Source organism: Ceratosolen solmsi, unplaced genomic scaffold (genome assembly GCF_000503995.2).
Source record: "Ceratosolen solmsi marchali unplaced genomic scaffold, CerSol_1.0 scaffold14, whole genome shotgun sequence".
Lineage (NCBI taxonomy): Eukaryota > Metazoa > Arthropoda > Insecta > Hymenoptera > Agaonidae > Ceratosolen > Ceratosolen solmsi.
This window is the reverse complement of record NW_011948420.1, coordinates 4,650,682-4,671,092: the sequence shown is the minus strand read 5'-3', so window position 1 is coordinate 4,671,092 and position 20,411 is coordinate 4,650,682. Positions and strand designations below refer to the sequence as shown.

The window sequence follows — 20,411 nt, the reverse complement described above, 5'->3', positions numbered from 1 at the left end:
TAAAAACCATTAGTTTCTAAGAATGTAAGTAAAAAGGTCACAGACAACTGAAGTAAAATAAAAGTTAGTTCCAATTGTAAACGTTAGAATTTCAAATCTTTCGAGCTATTTAACGGTAATCTGTATTTATTTTCTATTTTGCCTTTGATAAATAAGAAACAAAATGTGATTATATATTATAAATTACATTTATGTATTATTTTAATAATTACATGAATATATACAATTTTACATAAATCATCAATAACTTACAAATAAGTCAATAAACAATACAAAACTTATAGAAAATCATAATAACTATAATAATGGAATTAGAATTGCTCGAGTATCCGAAATTGTAATAAAAATAAGTGTCGAAACGAAAAGCTTTATTAATAGAAAAATTTGTTATTAGAAAAAATCGACTCTAAATACACAAATCCAAAATTCATTGAGTAGTAACGTACACCCTCCATCAGCGCCCTTCTCCTTTTCCTGCAATTTGATATTGTTTACACATGATAGAAATATCATTTACTGTTTGCTCAAAGTGTCATTGGCGCCAAGTCACATGCACGTCGTCCGTGCGATATCTTTGCACGCAATTTGTTGCATTCCAGGCTGTACCGTGGCCCTCTGATTTAAATTGAAGCAGCCCAGCGACGGCAATCATCACTCCATTGTCAATGCAAAATCGCTCGTCTGTGGCGTAGAGCTTGGCCTTGCGTTCCTCACACATGACGCCCATCATTTCCTGGAGCCGCTCGTTGCAGCCGACACCTCCGACGATCAGCACTTCATCCGAGCCTACATGCGCCATTGCACGCTCTGAAAAATCGAAGGCTTGCGTTTATTAGTCCTACTTTTATTTATTGCTTATCATATAAATATTTATATTTCTGCCTTCTACCGAACATTTATTATCAGGACAAATCGAGCCCCGTCATTTTCTCATGTATATTCAACCATTTATCATCGATATTTCATACGGAATTTTATTCAGTCAACAATATTCTATTGGAGCGTTCAAAGTCTCATTAAAGAATAACGTTATCTTATATTATTTTTTAACCTTCTGTGATAGTCAAACGACCGTATTTATGGGATTTGATAATGCAATAAATGATTCTAAGTAAAGCCATTTTGAATTTACTATATTCTAATTTACTATACTTGAGTATACTATATTCTGTAGATCAATGCGATTTACAATAAAATTTTTATTCTATAGCATTATTCAAATATTTAAAAAATATCATTAAAAAATCTAATTATAATTGACAATAAGATATTATTCATTAGAAGTAATATATTAATTGATTTTAATTAAATATTTGATTAATCCTATTGAGTTTCTTGTATTTTGTATTGTAATTATGTAATTAAAGCTTATTAAATATTTAATTCAAAGTAATAATATTAAATAAATGAAAATTTACTTTTATTTATTATGCTGATATTATATTTTTTTATAAATAATCCTTTATTATTGCTTAAGCAATACAGAATTTGATGTATTTTATTAAATCTATAATAATGTTAAAAAATAAATAATAAATTTACTAGTAAATTCTTTGTTATGCAACAATTATATTAAATTTTAGAAAATGTAATTTAATATACACGTAGAATATTCGATATATAAATGCTCTCAATTAATAATCAAACAAGGATAAATCACAATGTATTATGCGCCATTACATTAATGACATTTAAATAAAATTTTTCAACCAATATTTGTTAATCAAACTATTTTATATATTTTTTTCTTTATAAAGTCGGTCAATTTATAATATATAGAAATACGACGATGAAGAAAAGAAGCAATAAATTTTAAAGAATTTTCTTTCCTGAGTTTAGAAACGATATTATTCATATAATTAAGTACTACCTATAAAGTAATGAATTTGTATTATTTATTTTAAGTAATTTAATACAATAATTACCTGTTATTTCAATTAACATTGCAAATATAGTTTCTTGCAATGAGAAACATAAATCTTCTACAGTGTATGCGTTTGATCGAAGCCAATTATTAATACGTTCTTCGGTATGAGTTAAAATCCCAGAAAATGACACATCCATTCCCTTAACAACATAAGGTAGTGGTATAAATTTTTTACCTCTACATAAAACAAGAAATTGTTAAATAAAGTATATAAACAATTTATTTTGAAAAAATTTTCAACTAACTTTTTTGCTAATTGTTCAATGTTATAGCCAGGACTAGGATCATTTGAAAGATTTAATAATCTTGCAAATCGATCTAAACAATTTCCAACAGCAATATCAATAGTCTCCCCAAATATTCTATATCTTTGTTGAGAATAAGCTATAACTTGAGTATTTCCACCAGAAACATATAATACAATTGGATTATTACTTTTAGTTATTAGTCTACCCATTTCTATATGACCCACACAGTGATTAACAGCAACTATTGGTTTATTATATAATTGTGCTATTGTTCGTGCTACAACTGCAGTCACTGATAAAGGAGCACCCATACCAGGACCTTTTGTATAACAAATTATATCTACACTTTTCATTGATAAATGTGCCTCCTTTAATGCTTTCTTGAGAAGTGGTAGAATGTGATTGCGATGGTGTTGTGCAGTTTCTTTAGGAAGAAATCCTAGATAAATAATACTATAATTATTATATAAATAAAAATATTTAATTAACTAGGTTAAAATTACCTTCACCAGGAGGAGTAATGTAAGTTTCTCTGACATTTGACAAAATTTCATCTTCTTTAATAATTCCTATACCTAATTTATTAGCACTACCTTCAAATCCAATAGCAATCATTTTTATTTATTTAGATATCAACGATTATGCAAAACAGTTGTATTAATGTTCATTAATTGTATATAAGATTTTAAACATATTTATGTATTATACACAAGAGAATATTATTTTTATTGATAGAGAATTTTTTACCGGTTATACGAATAGTTATTCATAAAGTAGAACTTCATTTGTAGGTTAGTAATTATTTACTTAACCATAGTTGAGTGATAAAATAAAGAAACAAGTAACAGATACATAAATCATACATATCAATACATAATAGATACTAATTATTAAATGCCAACAAATCTGTTTGAGATGTAGGAAATATGGATATTTTAAATATTTTAAATAGTATGAAATATCTATTCGCTTTTTAACCTATTTTCTTCGTCTGCCAGTTAAAGTCAACATTCAAAGTACTCCTGATTGAAATCAAATATAAACATAATTTACAGTAAAAATTCCTTTTTAGAATATTAAAATGGGTCTTCTGACAGATCCTAGAGCTGGCAATGGAGAAATAGCTAAATTAATTTTAAAATGGGAAAAACCACTTTGTTATTTACTCTATTTAGCTGGAATAATCTGGACAATGCTCTTAGCAGTACCGTATTTTAATGATAGTATGTATTACTTTATAAATTATTATAAAGTTTAATGTGTGTATTTATTTTGATATGCAGTATTAAATATAAGTAAATTGTTTTCTCAATCTTAGATACTTATTATTCAGAAAATGCTTTACTTCCTGGATTAGTAAAAAAGGAAAGTAATTTAATGTCTTCCGCAAAGCAATTTTATCATGAATTAAATGCAGAAAGGGAAAGATTTCCAGATAAAATGCCATATTTATGGCTATTAGCTAAATTACATCAATTACACCTTGATGTATTTACTCATAATTTTACATTGAACTATCCCTTTCGTAATCAAAAAGTATCTTTCAAAATTAATATTAACTAGTTACTCATTATATTTCACTTTTATTAATAATTTATTGTAAATGTTGTAGTATGAAGGTCAAAATATTTATGGTATTGTGAGAGCTCCGAGAGCTGCTAGCACTGAAGCAATAGTTGTAAGTGTACCTTATCGTCCAGTAACCAGTGTTCAACCAGATACTACACCTTCCATTGCATTAGTATTAGCATTTGCGCAATTTTGTCGTAGTATGTTTTTATTCTGACTTTATATTTTAAATTAACTAATTAGGATATTCATAAATATAAACACACAAAATTAGATTACTGTGTTAACAATTAGATATAAAATGTTTAAACCTTAAACATAAAAATTTACTTATGTGTTATAGGACAAAAGTATTGGGCAAAAGATATAATTTTCTTAATTACTGAACATGAACAATTAGGAATGCAAGCATGGCTAGATGCATATCACGAAGTAACGAGTGGTCATGAAGATGTACTTATTTCTGGGGATTTATCTGGTAGAGCCGGCTCTATTCAGGCAGCTATTAATTTAGAACTTCATTCGATGACTATTACATCTATCGACGTAAAAGTAATAAATTATATTATATATAATATTTAATTTTAGTAATTTTTATTATTGTCAGATAATTTTTTAAATTAGGTCGAAGGATTGAATGGCCAATTACCAAATTTAGATTTATTCAATTTAGCGCAAAATATGATTAATAAAGAAGGTATTCGTAGAAGTTTCCAACGTCGCTTTGACACATTTGAAAAAGATAAATTTAAAAAGTGGTTATATCATTTTAATACGTTAATGTCAATGTCGTTAACCCAAGCGACTGGTGTACCAACTGGGAATCATGGATTATTTCACAGGTGAAGCAATATTTGAACTATATAAACCATATAATATAAGTTTATACTTAAATTTTAATATTAAGTCTTTATTATATAGATTTGGTATAGAAGCAATATCGTTAGAAGGCTTTGATAACTCTAAAGAGGGAACTCAGCGAAATTTTTATCACGTTGGTCGTGTTATAGAGAGCATAATACGTTCTTTAAATAATTTGTTAGAGCGTTTTCATCAGTCATATTTCTTTTACTTACTTCCATGCACAGATAGATATATATCTATAGGTAATATCTACAAAGAAATTAGTAATACTGATCGAACTTTATAATTTCAATTATAATTTTTAGCTCTCTATATGCTTTCATTAGTTTTGATGGTCGCAGGACTATTTATAAAAGCATTTTCTATGTGGTTAAGATTGCAAGATTCGAGCGTAAAATCAAATAATGAAAATGAAACTGATAAAATAATAACAGAAAATGAAACAGTGAATAAATTTTTCTAAATGGAATAATAAAATAGTCTAATAAATACTTTAAATATATATTACTAATACTATTTTCTTTTAGATATCTGAAATAAGTGTTGGAAGTATAGCTTCAAAAATTTTGTGGACTCATACTATAGGATTTAGTTTGATGTCATCACCAAAATTTTTCACATTATTTATTACTCAGTATATAGGTTTATCAACCGAAGATGCAATATATTATAGTTTCTTAATAATTACAAAATTGTCAATTTTATGGACATTTTTTAATATAAGAAGGTATAATAATTTTATATATAAACAATTAAACTATATAAATATAAAATTATTAAAAAATATTAAAAAATATAAAATATATAAACAATTACAGAATATGTATAATATTGAGTAAAAGTTTATTTCATATTAATCTTTTGTTGACAGTAAATCGAAACATAGTAATATTGCACTTGTTTGTGTTGTAACATGTGTTGAACTTGGGACTGTCCTAATGTGTGTTGCCATGCACAATTTTTCCTTAGCATTAATTACAGCTTTCGTTTATGTACCTTTTATACTATCCATAAATCCAAAAAAAAAAACTTCTTATAGGCAAGTATTAGTATATTCTTTATTTTTGAAAACATATGTATTTATTTGAAAATTGATTTCATATTTTTGTCATAACTTGGAACTTATAGATTTAGAAAAATTTTATATCTTATGTGGCCGTTATTACATCCGTTCGTTTTAACATCCTTAGTTATATTGATTTATACCTTCATACATTTTGGAGATGAAGCAGTTACGTCTATACTAATCAGATCTCTAAATGCAACAAAGCAAGCTTTTGTACTCAGCATTATTGACTCTATGATCTACGGTAACTGGTTTTATAATGTTACAGTCGCTGTAATGTTTCCTATTTGGCTCTTATATTGGAACGTGATTTGCCAAAATACTCAATGAAGACTGTTTAGCTAATGACTAATAGATTAAGATAAAATTACTTTATGTAAAATGGATATTATGTAAAATAAAAATAATTTTTTACTAAAATGGGAGTTACTTTTATATTTATGGATTAAATTAAATTTGAATTAAATTATATTTATATTTAATAAAACAAAATAGCAATTTTCATAGAAATTATAATATATTGCCACTAGTTTCGTTTATAATAATTTTTAATTATATGTGTCAACTGAAATTATATAAATTTTGAAATATACGCGCATTACAGACATGAATTTATTATAACAAATTTTATAAATAAATTCATGAACATACATTACAAAACACCGAAGGTTAATTTTTATATCATATTTTCAAATTTTATTATGATTTTTGTATTAAATTTATATCTCAAATATAAGATTAAATGTTTTGCGGATATTTCTACTTATTCTTGTTAGTAGTACATAACAAATTCAGAAACAGTATGTAAATATTTCTAATTATATAAATATTTTCAAATGTCAAGGTTGTATATTAAAATTATGCTCATTTAATTCTAAATATATTAGATAAATTATTCTCGTCAGATTATGATTATATTATAATATAATTATATAATTTAATTATTATAATTATTATATTTATGATAATTTAATAGTATATTTGGCGTGACTATTAAATTGTAGAGTACATTTTGCTTCATAAAAGTAAAAGCGATCAAATTATTAAGTAGAAGAAAAGCATAATAATTGTAACTAAAAATTATTTGATAAATTAATTAATTTTATAAATTAATATTAATCATATTATAAATTGTTATAAATATAAATATTAAAGCCAACGGATATTTCAAGGCCATCATAGTATACTTTCATTGCCACATATTTATAGAATTTATATTAATTCTTTATTTTTATATAAATTCGGTCTTATTAATTCGAAATTGTATAAAATATTTATGGATTTAAAATAATAAATAATTTATTTAATAAATTTTCCAAGTAATATTTAATAATTTTCATCAACAAAAAGCTGAACTCTAATATATAATTTATTACTAGTGTTTCAAACTTGTAAAATTGACAATTATTATTATTATTATTACAATTACACATATAATAAACATGACCAATTCGACGAAAAGTTAACATTTAAAGAATAATTCTAAATTAGAAATATTTGTGCATTGTTTTCAATTTTTAGCAAAATTTTTAATTAGTTACATCGAATTTCTATTATTTATTATGTCATTTATTTTTAAATAAATTAAATTAACGTATATCATTTTATAAATAGTTAACGTTTAAATATTATGGAATGTATTTAAAAAGTGGAAGATAAGTATGGAAAAGGAGCCAGAAAGTATCTATTTATTTTCTTGTTTTGAAATGTACAAAACGAAATTACAATTTATCATATCGAGGAATTAACAATTTTAGATTTTATTATTCGATAACGTACACGATATTAAATTCTCATAATTTTATAGTTTCAATATATTGTTTTTAATGTTAAATACTATATATTAGTTACAAATTAAAATTTTCTCAACTGCTTATTACATAAAATATAGATTATATCAATTACCATAGTTTTTAATTAATTACTATACCACAATACCTATACAAACTCTAAGTTTATTCTTTATTTATTTATTAATTCTATTCTATCTCTTTATTTGATTACATATTATTATAAATTAAAATTAATTATATTTTTTAACTATATTTATAATAAATAATAACTATTTTTATAAAAGATTTTTTTATATAACTACTAGTACAATATGAAACAATAACGGACTTTGAGATATATTCTTTTACTAAAATTTTTTTTATATTTTAATTTAAAATTCATGTATTTATCATTGTTTTTTTGTAAACATTTACATCCTTTTTTTAATGCATATTTTCTATTTAAAATTTTTTATATATTAATTTTAAAATTCATACTTTTACATAATATTCTAAATTATATTATAATAACAAATTTGTAAATGTTAGCTTTTATTTTGATTAAAGATTTATAATTAAGATTATTAAATTTAATATTTTATTATTATAATATTATATTATAATATTATATTGTAAGAATATAATTTAATATTGTATTATAACAAAATTTAATATTTAAATATTACTGTGAATATTATTATTTTTTATGTTGAAAATTCGTTTAGAAAGTAATATGGGAGTATAATTTTTTTATGTAACGTGCAAGGATTTTTATACTGTAATTTAATCTTGGATATCCTATACGTGAGATTAAATTTTAACCATAATTTCGTAGTCTTGTTGAATTATTATCAAGTATTAATTTGTCATATGTTCAAGGAATATTTATTAATATGCAGAAATATTCATAAAATATTTAAGTAACTATCGTTGAAAAAGTTAAAAATAAATTATTATTTATTACATAAATAACATATTATATAAAACAAAATTCGTAACATTTCAAAATTCGATTGAAATATCTGTCGTTAATAAAATTTATCAATTATTGCTTTTTAGTATTATTAAATATATTTATTACTTTATAAACAATTATTTAAATCATTTGAATTAAATTTCATGAACGCAATTGAATATGTATACAAATATTTATTTCATAAAATAGGCATTGTAATTTATCATCATTAATTATTGTTAGAATTGAAATTAATTATTTATAAGTTGTATATTAATTGACTTGTACTGTTTTTAGTTTTCATATTTCTAAATCTATAATCTAATATCCATATTATAGCTAATCCTAATCTTTATATCTAAATACATATGCGTATGTTTTTCTAACATGCTAACTCCCCCTAACACATTAAATATTTCTTTTCCCCAGTGTAGTTCATTTGCTCTCCCACCTCGCATTATTCAAGTGGATAGGTGAACCAGTCATGCAAGTATCTTGAGTTGTTTATGGAATGGCTTATAATGAATGCCAATAATTGTACGTTGAAGTATCATATAGAGCAGTGCATTAAAAGAAGAAAAAACCGATATATAATCGATTATAATATCGTTTATTATTATAAATAGTTTTCGAAATGGAAATTAAATTTTATAAGTAGTTTAGAAATTCAATTAATATTCATATTTATTAAAAGCTGCATAAATATAAATATAAATTCAATTTTTAAACGTATTGAAGAACTGTGAAGTAAAAGTATATAAAATGGAGGTGAATAATAAAAATTATATGTCTACTGACGAAATATATAAAACTGATTCTCATCAATTAGAAGCAATAAACAATATTTTGGTTTTTTACGTCAATGGAATCATGGTAAAAATAAATAATTTTATTTTATGAATTTTATAAATAAATAGCTATTAACAAGTTTAACCTTAATTAAGTACATGACACTGGACAAAATAATTACACTGCACCGAAATAGTTCATGTAAAAGAAATTAAAATATTTTTTAATTTTTCAAAATTATTTGTCTTTAAATACCTACAGATTAATTATATTAAATATAACTTTTTATTTTTAAAGAAAGATCATATATCATATGGCTTAAATCATATATTTTGTATTTGTATTTCAAATTTTAAAAAATGTAACAACTATAATACATTATTTTAATCATTAATTTTAATCATTACATTATTTTAATAATCCAAAAATTCTAATGTATTTGTGTACTCAAAAAGAATTTAGGTATATATAAATTAAATTTATAATTCATTTCTATATTTAATAAATTAAAATGTATTAATCTTTTAACTGCGAGTAAAATCAACTTGATGATCAATTTCAGATCAATGACAGTAAAATTGAACCCGAATGGACATTAATTTATTATTTGCGAACTAAATGTATCCTTTTATATTTTCATATTTATCTACGGTCAATAACGAAGATAATAATTTTATCAAATAAATATTATTTTTCTTAAGTAACATAATACAGTAGGATTAACCGGCACAAAACAAGGATGTTCGGAAGGCGGCTGTGGAGCTTGCACAGTCATGGTATCAAAATATGATCGAGAACATAATAAGATAATGTATTCTTAATCGTTTCTATATATATATATATATATATATATGTATATTATGTTATATGATATGTTATTTCTAAGAAACTTATTGATCAATGCTATTATTATATCCGTTCATTCAATATATAAATATTAAATATTATTTTTGATTAGATAATTTGATGGACATAATTACATTCTGTATTTTATTAGAACTATTTTACCGATCAACTAGAATATATCTGTGAAAATTAATTATTGATATAATTCTATTAATAAAATAATTATAATAATTAATATTATATTGCGATTGCATTTTTCTTATATTAAAAAGGAATGCAATAAATTATAACATATAATGATAATAAAATATGTCAGTAAAATCTATATTTTTATTAATAATATATAATTGAGAATTCTTATATTATTATTTATTTCTTCTATTTTGGATACGTTTTATATATAAATGATTTAAAAAGTTATAAAAAGTTGTGAATTATACTTTGTTTTATTACGATTATATTAATTTAGGAAATCGTATATTTTAAAAATATGTTGTAATATTTTGATATTATATAATATATATTATATTATTTATATATATTATATTATATTATATATATATATATATATATATATATATATATATATATATATATAATATAATATATAATATATTAATATTATATATTAAATTTTAAATTTCATAAACTTACATAGCTTATACTTATAAATTTCTGTAGAATTCTTGAAAAAATTATTTTATGTACTAAATGGTCGTAATTCCTACATTTGACATTAACGTTTTTCCATAATAATTTACAATTTCTTATTGATAATAATATTAATAATGTATGTTAATAATAATAGTATGATTTTAATAGTTACTTAACTATGCTTATTTTTAAATAGAATTTTAATGTTGCGATTAATAATAGGTACGTTAAATAATTAAAATAAATAATTTTCATCTAAATTTTCTAAATATATTTAATTTAAAAAAGTAAGCAATAGCGATTATTTAAGATATGGTTAATTCTTAAAATTAAGAATTATATTTGATATATTTATAAATATATAAACATTATATAAACATATTATAGTAATTTGGCAGTAAATGCATGCTTAATGCCGATATGCGCAGTTCATGGTATGGCCGTTACTACCATAGAAGGTATTGGTAGTACCAGAACAAAACTTCACTCCATACAAGAGCGAATAGCAAAATCACACGGTTCGCAATGTGGTTTCTGTACTCCTGGTATCGTTATGTCAATGTATGCATTATTAAGAAGTAAATCAGATCTTAATATGAATGACATAAATATCGCATTTCAAGGTAAGTGATTCTTTCATACGTAAGGCATAAAAAAAACTTTTGTAGCACATATCATTTATATAATATCTTTACAATTATAGCAAACAGTATAATATTTTAATGCTCAAAATTAACTTTTAACATCATATTAAAAAAAAAATATTAATTTTATGTTGTGTTAGTTTTGAATATGTTATTATGTATTCCCGTTAGTATATATAATTATATATAAGGTAAATTAATACCGATATATCGAATAGAGTAAATACATCGAATATAATGAAATGTAATAAAATAATAAATGAAACTAAATGATTTGTGTAATTGATGTTTATTAAAGTGATATTTATACACATTTATTTATTTATTTAAATTTGTTACATTGATATTTTGTAAATTTATGCACATATGTATGTATATTAGATTTCAAATGACGTGTATCAATGCTGGAAATTTGTTAATACAATTAATTAGAGTAATTATGTGCAAAAATCCTTTCAGAATCGAGCTTTTTAATTTGTATCTTTCTTAAAATCTTAGTAATATGTCAAATATACTAAAGAGACATTGAATAAAAAATTATTACATTAGTACTAAATAAAATAGACGATAAATGTTAAGTTTTAAAGATATTGCATTCAACTACATTATATTATGTATGCATGTATTTTAAATCAAACTATATTTTGAAATCAAAATTTTTAAAATGTAATTATCGAATATAACTTTGTAATATTGAAATACTTTTAATTTTGTTGAATTTTCAATACAGTTTGAACAACAATTTTAATAATAGAAATGTTGCATTATTTTTACAATGTTTCATACTTATTATATAATACTACAATTTTTATTATACCGTAAATATTGAATTAATTTTTGTGGATGATATACAAATTCATGTTCATTTATATAAAATTACGTTTGTTATATAAATTTAAATTATAACCAAATATACAATATGTACAGGTAATTTATGCAGATGTACTGGATATCGACCTATTATAGAAGGATTGCGAACTTTTATCGATGATTCACAACAAAATAATACAACGGAAGAATTAAATTGTAAAGAATCAAAAGTTTGTTTTCTTGGCGATGCTTGTTGTAAAATGGCTTTTACATCAGTGCCAACTGAAATGCTAAGCTCCAAAAAATACATTCCATATGATCCTTCACAGGAACCAATTTTTCCTCCGCATTTACAAGTAATGCAATAAATTTCAATATATTAAAAATATTTACACTAAATAATTGACAATATGTTAGAATTTTTATAAAATGTTTAGTTATCATCAACTTTGGACAATGAATATTTGATTATAAAAGGAAAACAGACTAATTGGTTTAGGCCAATAAATTTAAAACAGCTTCTACTATTGAAAAATAGATATCCAAATGGAAAAATTGTAGTTGGTAATACAGAAGTAGGTAAGATTAACGATTTTTTGTAAATATGTATTTTATATATTTCATCTCTTTTTATTTTAAATACTTCTTATATTAAATACTTTTTTAAAAGGCGTTGAAGTAAAAGTAAAACATCTTACGTATCCTATACTTATTCATCCCATTCGTATTCATGAATTAAAAAAAATAGAAGAAACGGTTAATGTCATTATAATTGGAGCTGGTACAACACTGGTTGAGTTAGAATCGGCACTTCGACATCAAATACTTATGAAGCATGGTAAAGTAACTACAATTTTCATGTATTAATGCCTGTTGATGTGCGCATAAATAATAATAATTTTGTTAATTGCAATTGTAGAATCAAAGACCAGAATTTTTCAAAGTATCGTGAATTTATTACACTGCTTTGCTGGGATTCAAATACGAAATGTTGCGGTAAGTGTAATCATTACTTTAAATGAATATATTTACAATTACACTATCGATGATAGAATAATTTCGAATTTTATCACCATCTTAATAATATTTTTAAATATTTTCAATTAATATTGATTTTATGAGAACTTATAATATTTATGATATATTAAATATCATATCGATATTTTAATATTATCGTCGTCTTGTATTATACCAATTATTCTCTAATATTATTGATAAACAAATTTTTAACTAAAAATTACAATCCAATTTAGTCAATAGGTGGAAACATAATGACCGGAAGTCCGATTTCTGACTTAAATCCTATATTCTTGGCTGCAGGTGTGAAATTAAATTTATGTAGCATTAACTCTGGATATAGAACAGTTCAAATGGATCATACCTTTTTTACCGATTATAGAAGTAATATAGTACGACCCGATGAAGTATTAATATCAATTGAAATACCTTATAGTACTCAGGTAATTTGAAGTTATGAACAAATCATATAGTTTTTATTAAACATTAAAATTCACTAATATTGTATATAATTCATTCAGAATCAATATTTCATATCTTATAAACAATCTAAAAGACGAGATGATGATATAACAATTGTGAACATGGCGTTGAATGTTTTTATGAAAGAAAATTCTAACATTGTGGAAAAAGCATATTTGGCTTTTGGTGGGATGGCGCCCATTACTGTATTAGCAAAAAAAACCTGCGAAGCTTTAATTAATAAGTAACAAGGAGTATTATTTATATTATCATATATAATATAAAAATGAAATTAGTTTGATAATGAGTTTAAAACAATGTTCAATAGTTAATTTAGCTCTGTCGTAGTTCTCTTTGAGTTTTAATTTTTCGTCTAAATTAAAATTTTTTATTTTAATATTTTTCATATAACGATTTAAAATGCTTGATTCAGAAAATTCATAACGACAATATATTCATTAGATTTTTTTTACAGTTAATCCAAGCTTTTAATTCTATAGCAACACGTCAATTTAATGGTATTTTAATTAATTAATTCACAAGTGGTATATTTATAGTACCTTCAATTAAAATCTATGGTATCTAATGTAATATTGAATTTACGAAATAAATTAATAATTTATTTATTAATACATAGAAAGTGGACGGAAAGTCTTTTGGATAATATCGTCGATATCCTTATTGAAGAAATGCCTCTTCCTGGAGATGCACCTGGTGGTATGGTATTGTATCGACGTTCATTAACTGTCAGGTATCAAGTAGATAAATAAATATAATAATTAAACTACTGAATTATTTTATTATATTATTAATGTATTGTTATAAACTTAATAAGTATCATTAATAGTTGATATTATTTTATTACCTTTAGCTTATTCTTCAAAGCTTATGTGCATATATTAAGGCAATTATATAAGAATGTACCATCTGTAACATCGGTGCCGAAAGAGTTAAAATCCGCATCTGATTGTTTTCATTACAAACCTCCCAAGGGCTCTCAGTATTATCAAACGGTAAATTTATAATTTTAGTATATAATAATTTATAAATGGTAATATACATTAATGAGTTTGAAAATGGCTTATTAAATTATACAACTATAGTTTTATCATAAATTTAATTTGAATCCTTCTCATTTAAGTAATATTAAAAATTTGTTTATACGCTTTTCATACTATTTCTAAATAATGAAAAGTGTTCAATTAATTATTTAGGTATCTGAAGATCAGTCATCAATTGATTTGATTGGAAGACCGTTGATTCATGCCAGTGCATTTAAACAAGCAAGTGGAGAAGCTATTTACTGTGATGATATTGCGCGTTTCGAAGGCGAACTTTATTTAGCATTTATAATGTCAAAAAGTGCCCATGCAAGAATCATTAAAATTGATAAAGAAAAAGCTATGGATTTAGAAGGCATTGTGGCTTATTTTGATGCTAATGATATTCCCAAAAATCGTCGATATTTTGGTCCAATTTATAAAGATGAAGAGATTTTTGCATCGGAAATTGTAAAAATGAAATCAATAATATGCCTTAGCACGTATTGTATTTAATTCGAATAAAAATATTCTAATATTTTAGGTAAGTTGTCATGGTCAAATAATTGCAGCTATTGTAGCCACAAATCAAATCATTGCCCAAAAAGCTGCAAGAATGGTAAATGTTGAATACGAAGAACTTCAGCCTGTAATTTTAACTATCGAGGTATATTATTTTTACCATATATTTTCCTAATTAATACAAGATTGTTAAAATATATATAAATTTAAACACTATTAATAATTACTAAATCAATAATTACTAAATACTATGTTATAACTATATATCTATATAAAATTTATTTAAAAACTATTAAAAATTATTAAATATAATAATACATTGGTTTTAAAATATACCTTGATTTATTGAAGGATGCCATTAGAATGAACTCATTTTATCAAGAAGGCTACAAGCATTTCGATGTAGGCAATGTCGATGAAACATTTATTGAATCGGATCATATTTTAGAAGGGGAAATAAGAATAGGTGGGCAAGAACATTTTTATTTAGAAACACAGTGTACCATTGCAATACCAAAAGAAGAGAATGAAATAGAAATTTTCTCAGCAACGCAAGATCCTGCAATAACACAATCAACTGTCGCTCATATGCTCAATATTCCTATGAATAAAATTACCGTACGAGTTAAGAGATTAGGTGGTGCCTTTGGTGGCAAGGAAACGCGAAGTTTGCTCGTCACATTGCCAGTTGCATTGGCTGCACATAGGTATATAATATTAGACCTAAGAACAGTATAGTGAGAATAAATATGAACAGTAAAAGATGCTGTTATGAAATTATCAAAGTATAAACGTATTTATAATCGAACTTTTCAATGCAGTTTGCATAAGCCTGTAAGATGCACGTTGGACCGAGATGAAGATATGCTGCTAACTGGAACGAGACATCCTTTTTTATTTAAGTATAAAGTAGGCTTTACCGGCGATGGTATTATTAAAGTAATTGAAATTCATATTTATGCTAATGGAGGCAATTCTTTGGATTTATCCGTACCAGTGAGTGAAAAATTAAAAATTTTTTTTTTTTTAAATATTGCTTTATATGCATGAAATATAAACGACTCTCTAATGAAAAAGATTTGAAAAAAGTATGTGACTTTATTGAAAAAACTTTTTTTTTCACCACACATGTTCATTTCAATTAAGCTACGAATGCCAATACTAGCTAGCACTGAATATTTTCTACAGACAATTATTACAAAATATTATGTACATTAGAATAAGTTTCAAGCTCTATTACAACAAATTCTGAATTCACATAGGCTATGTTCCGTGCTATGACTCACATAGAGAATGCGTATAAAATACCAGCTCTTAGAATTTTTGAATATTTATGTAAAACCAATTTACCTTCAAATACTGCTTTTCGTGGTTTCGGCGCACCTCAAGCAATGTTTGCTAGTGAAACTATAATTCGACATATCGCAGATTATCTTAATCGAGATATTATAAAGGTAAGCAGTTTAATAATTTCAATTATTTAGAATATATTTGTAATTATATTTATTAAATTTATAGCTATCTGAAGTGAATTTATGTAAAGAAGGTCAAATAACATTTTATAATCAAAAACTCGAAAATTGCTCAATACAACGCTGTTGGAACGAATGTCTTGAATTTTCCAATTATAATCAGAGATTGGAATATATTAAAATATATAATAAGTAAGTAGTATCATATAATATAATACATTTTACAATTATTTTATTAATGTAACATTTCATCTCAGTTTTTGTAAATATTTTTAATTATTTTGGATATACTTTAGTTTAGTTATTATATAAGAAAAATAATATGAATTGACTATTAGGAGCATGGATAAGCTTTAATATGTGTATTTATTAATTGTATAGGTCGTTTGTTACATGAAACGCTTAAATTGTAAAAGAAATATGTAATAAATATTATAAAATGTTCTATTATTATGATAATATTTATGTAATTATGATTTTTTTACTGAAGTAGTTTATATTTTTGCTTTTATAATTATTTTGATTTATCTATGATTAATAATAAAGTTTGCAGTTTAAAAATTTATTCTTCTAACATTTGTTTTGCTTGATATGTACTTGTCAAATTTTTCAATGAACGTTAGCCGTTGCGGGGATGGTAATTGGTCTGTCATAAATAGCTCATTTAAAACATATAAAATATTACAGGAGCTTTTCAATTTTACAATGTTTTCATATAACGACGTCAATACATATTTCAAATCAATTTTTTTGTTTCTTTTAATTTGAAATATAACATTAAAAATAATTAATTATTTTGATATCTATATTAGTTTCTAATGTATAATATATCAATTTTAAGAAAGTAATTAATATAAATGTAATTTATAAAAAGTGAATGTCAATCTTATTATTTTCTAAGGGAACACAAATATAAAAAAAAAGGATTGTCAGTAGTACCAACAAAATTTGGAATAGCTTTTGAAACACTTTTTCTCAATCAAGGCGGAGCCCTTGTTCATGTTTATGTAGATGGTTCGGTTCTATTAACACACGGTGGAGTGGAAATGGGACAAGGAATTCATACTAAAATGATTCAGGTTTGTAGATGCTATGTATTTATGGATATCAATTGTTGATTTAAAAATTGTATGTAATAATTAATGAAGTGAAATATGACAGTTTTAAAACTATTAATTAATTGTATGTAAAAATGTTTAAAATAAAAAATTGAAATATATTTTTTTCATAAATTTTAGGTGGCCAGTAGAGTGCTAAAAGTAAATCCAAATAAAATACACGTAAGCGAGACGGTTACGGATAAAGTCCCAAATGCAACTGCAACTGCTGGAAGTACCGGATCTGACTTGAATGGAATGGCTATATTGGTTTGTTATACTATGTATTCATAAATACTAATTTTAAATAAATTTAATATACATATATATTAATATGAGATTGATTAACATTACATAATATATATATATATCATCCTTACATATAATATTATCGAGATTATTCTATATTTTTAGAATATACGAAACATTAAATTTTAGGATAAAATATTATCTATGTTTTTAAACAACGCTCATAACAATATTCTAATTTCTTATCCAAAAAATGAAAAAAAAATCTTTCAGGTCCGTTGTACTTCATTCGGAAAAATATGTTATCTCTTTATGTAGTAGTATGTTAATAATAACATAAAATACTTTATAAAATAATCATTACATTTAATTTTATTTCTATTTTATCTTTCAAGGTTTTTTTCTATCACAATCTTCAATTACAATTCAAATATTTTTTTATTGAATTTACTTTATTTTAGAATGCTTGCAACGAAATAATGAAACGAATTAAATATATAATAGATTCTAATCCAAATGGAACATGGGAAAGTTGGGTGGAAAAAGCATATTATGATAGAATTAGTCTTTCTGCAACAGGATTTTATCGCACACCAGATATAGGATATGATTTTGAAAAGAATACTGGCACTCTATTCGATTATTTTACATACGGAGCTGCTTGTAGTGAAGTAGAAATCGATTGTTTGACGGGCGATCATCAGGTAAAAGTTATATTTATCAAAAGAATAAAAAAAAATTATAGGCCACAGTCGTAAATATAATTAATAATAACATAGTTTTAGAATCATTATAAAAATTACATAATCATTATAAAATTTAAATATTTTTTCACAGTATGCAAATAATTGAAATTATTAGGTAACATATTAAAAAAAAACTTTATATATTATTTTATATTTACAAAGGATTTGATACATTGTTTTATTATTTTTTTTTTATGTAGATTCGAAAGAGAATATTATTTTCACTGAAGTAAATATTTTGAAATAGTTTTGTTATTATTCTATAACTTGTAACTTGCGTAAATTTTTATACAGATTATCACTTTTTTATTACTGCTTAAAAATATTTAAATATTATGAAAGTCGTAAGTTGTAGGATAATAATACTACTATAAGTATATATAAATAAATATCTTACTATTCGATTAATAATCACGAACAATAGGAGTTGAAATTAATTTTACTACTGAATTTATAAACTGCGATTTTTTTTACAGTATAACAATTTTAATATGACAATATTTTAAATGCAAAAATTCTGTAATAATTAGTATAATTTGTAATTATATAAATATACATGATTTAGTAAATAAACAGTGGGCAAAACGAGTGAAAAATTAATAAATTACTTTCATCGTAATGGGCTTAAATTATACATTCGCAATTATTAATAAACTAATTTCTTTTTTAATTGACATACCTTTACTTGCCAAATAAGGTCGACTAATGTAGTGTCAAAGGTAAAGAGGGTATGAGTGGAACCAGAAAGAACGAAATTTAAGAAGAACATTGATTAAACGGAATTATTCATTTTCTAGGTTTTACGAACTGATATTGTTATAGATTTAGGAGAAAGTTTAAATCCAGCTATTGATATTGGACAAGTAGAGGGTGCATTTATGCAAGGCTATGGACTTTTTACAATGGAAGAAATGATATATTCATCTACAGGAGTAATTTATAGTCGTGGTCCCGGAGCTTATAAAATTCCTGGATTTGCGGATATTCCTCAAGAATTTAATGTTTCATTATTAAAAGGAGTTTCTAATCCTAGAGCAGTGTATTCTTCGAAGGTAAAGCTGATGATTTTACTACTTTACTACTTTGGTGTAAGGGATTAGGCAGTAGTTGAAACAAATAAATTTCTAGGCTGTAGGAGAACCACCATTATTTTTAGCATCTTCTGTTTTTTTCGCAATCAAAGAAGCTATTAAAGCATCTCGAGCTGAAATGAATATTCATGGATATTTTAGATTAGATTCACCAGCAACTGCTGCTCGTATAAGGATGGCCTGTATCGATCCACTTATAAAAAAGGTAAGAAATTTAAAAGGTTATCGATGACAAGTTGCAAATATTTTAATTAATCTTTTGATTAACAATTGGATTAATTTAGATTGAAAACGGAGATGGAAAAAAAGCTTGGAATATAATCCCATGAATTGATAAACTACAACTTTATATTTACTAGAAAACTGTATCGCTATTAATCATATTATGGATTTAATATTAAATATGTAGAAATTGAATTTATTGTTTAATAAACTTATAATATAATCCACATTGTCGAGCTACTTACTTGAATACTAATCATGCACAGATTTAATAAAAATATATTATTTTATTGACATTTCAATTTAATATATATTGATTTGTTATAATATAATAAATATTGGACTTATA

General features: G+C 23.9%; 3 protein-coding genes across 3 annotated transcripts; 2 read left to right on the top strand and 1 right to left on the bottom strand.

The window, feature by feature from the left end:
- Positions 1-358: 358 nt before the first annotated feature.
- Tcs3 (Probable tRNA N6-adenosine threonylcarbamoyltransferase Tcs3) lies at positions 359-2,956 on the bottom strand. Its single transcript, XM_011498028.1, has 4 exons — positions 2,679-2,956; positions 2,173-2,614; positions 1,926-2,104; positions 359-807 (listed from the first exon to the last, which is right to left on the bottom strand). The coding sequence occupies exons 1-4, from the start codon at positions 2,788-2,790 to the stop codon at positions 533-535; spliced, it is 1,008 nt and encodes a 335-aa protein (XP_011496330.1). The 5' UTR covers positions 2,791-2,956; the 3' UTR covers positions 359-532.
- Positions 2,957-3,194: 238 nt separating this feature from the next.
- On the top strand, positions 3,195-6,069 carry GAA1 (glycosylphosphatidylinositol anchor attachment 1). Its single transcript, XM_011498027.1, has 10 exons — positions 3,195-3,398; positions 3,494-3,711; positions 3,788-3,944; positions 4,088-4,296; positions 4,369-4,586; positions 4,666-4,850; positions 4,914-5,053; positions 5,136-5,335; positions 5,480-5,647; positions 5,737-6,069. The coding sequence occupies exons 1-10, from the start codon at positions 3,257-3,259 to the stop codon at positions 6,002-6,004; spliced, it is 1,905 nt and encodes a 634-aa protein (XP_011496329.1). The 5' UTR covers positions 3,195-3,256; the 3' UTR covers positions 6,005-6,069.
- Positions 6,070-9,193: 3,124 nt separating this feature from the next.
- LOC105361160 (xanthine dehydrogenase-like) lies at positions 9,194-20,169 on the top strand (the record flags this gene model as incomplete). The annotated part of the gene is made up of 24 exons (XM_011498267.1): positions 9,194-9,274; positions 9,753-9,810; positions 9,905-10,001; positions 11,078-11,313; positions 12,262-12,500; positions 12,582-12,723; positions 12,815-12,982; positions 13,064-13,140; positions 13,398-13,604; positions 13,683-13,867; positions 14,261-14,374; positions 14,495-14,636; positions 14,838-15,134; positions 15,208-15,330; positions 15,537-15,892; positions 16,007-16,181; positions 16,448-16,639; positions 16,704-16,849; positions 17,559-17,736; positions 17,896-18,024; positions 18,465-18,707; positions 19,547-19,801; positions 19,878-20,045; positions 20,125-20,169. Coding segments are annotated over 24 exons (4,053 nt in total), but the record flags the coding sequence as incomplete, so codon positions are not given.
- Between the last annotated feature and the right edge of the window lie 242 nt (positions 20,170-20,411).

Bases quoted from the DNA above. Each gene is read 5' to 3' on its own strand.
- Tcs3 (XM_011498028.1), bottom strand. From the start codon at position 2,790: ATGATTGCTATTGGATTTGAAGGTAGTGCTAATAAATTAGGTATAGGA. The intron at 2,615-2,678 runs GTAATTTTAACC...TTATTTATCTAG, and splicing joins CATTACTCCTCCTGGTGAAG to GATTTCTTCCTAAAGAAACT. The intron at 808-1,925 runs GTAATTATTGTA...TCGATTTTTCAG, and splicing joins AATGTTAATTGAAATAACAG to AGCGTGCAATGGCGCATGTA.
- GAA1 (XM_011498027.1), top strand. From the start codon at position 3,257: ATGGGTCTTCTGACAGATCCTAGAGCTGGCAATGGAGAAATAGCTAAA. The intron at 3,399-3,493 runs GTATGTATTACT...TCTCAATCTTAG, and splicing joins AGTACCGTATTTTAATGATA to ATACTTATTATTCAGAAAAT. The intron at 5,054-5,135 runs GTGAATAAATTT...ATTTTCTTTTAG, and splicing joins TAATAACAGAAAATGAAACA to ATATCTGAAATAAGTGTTGG.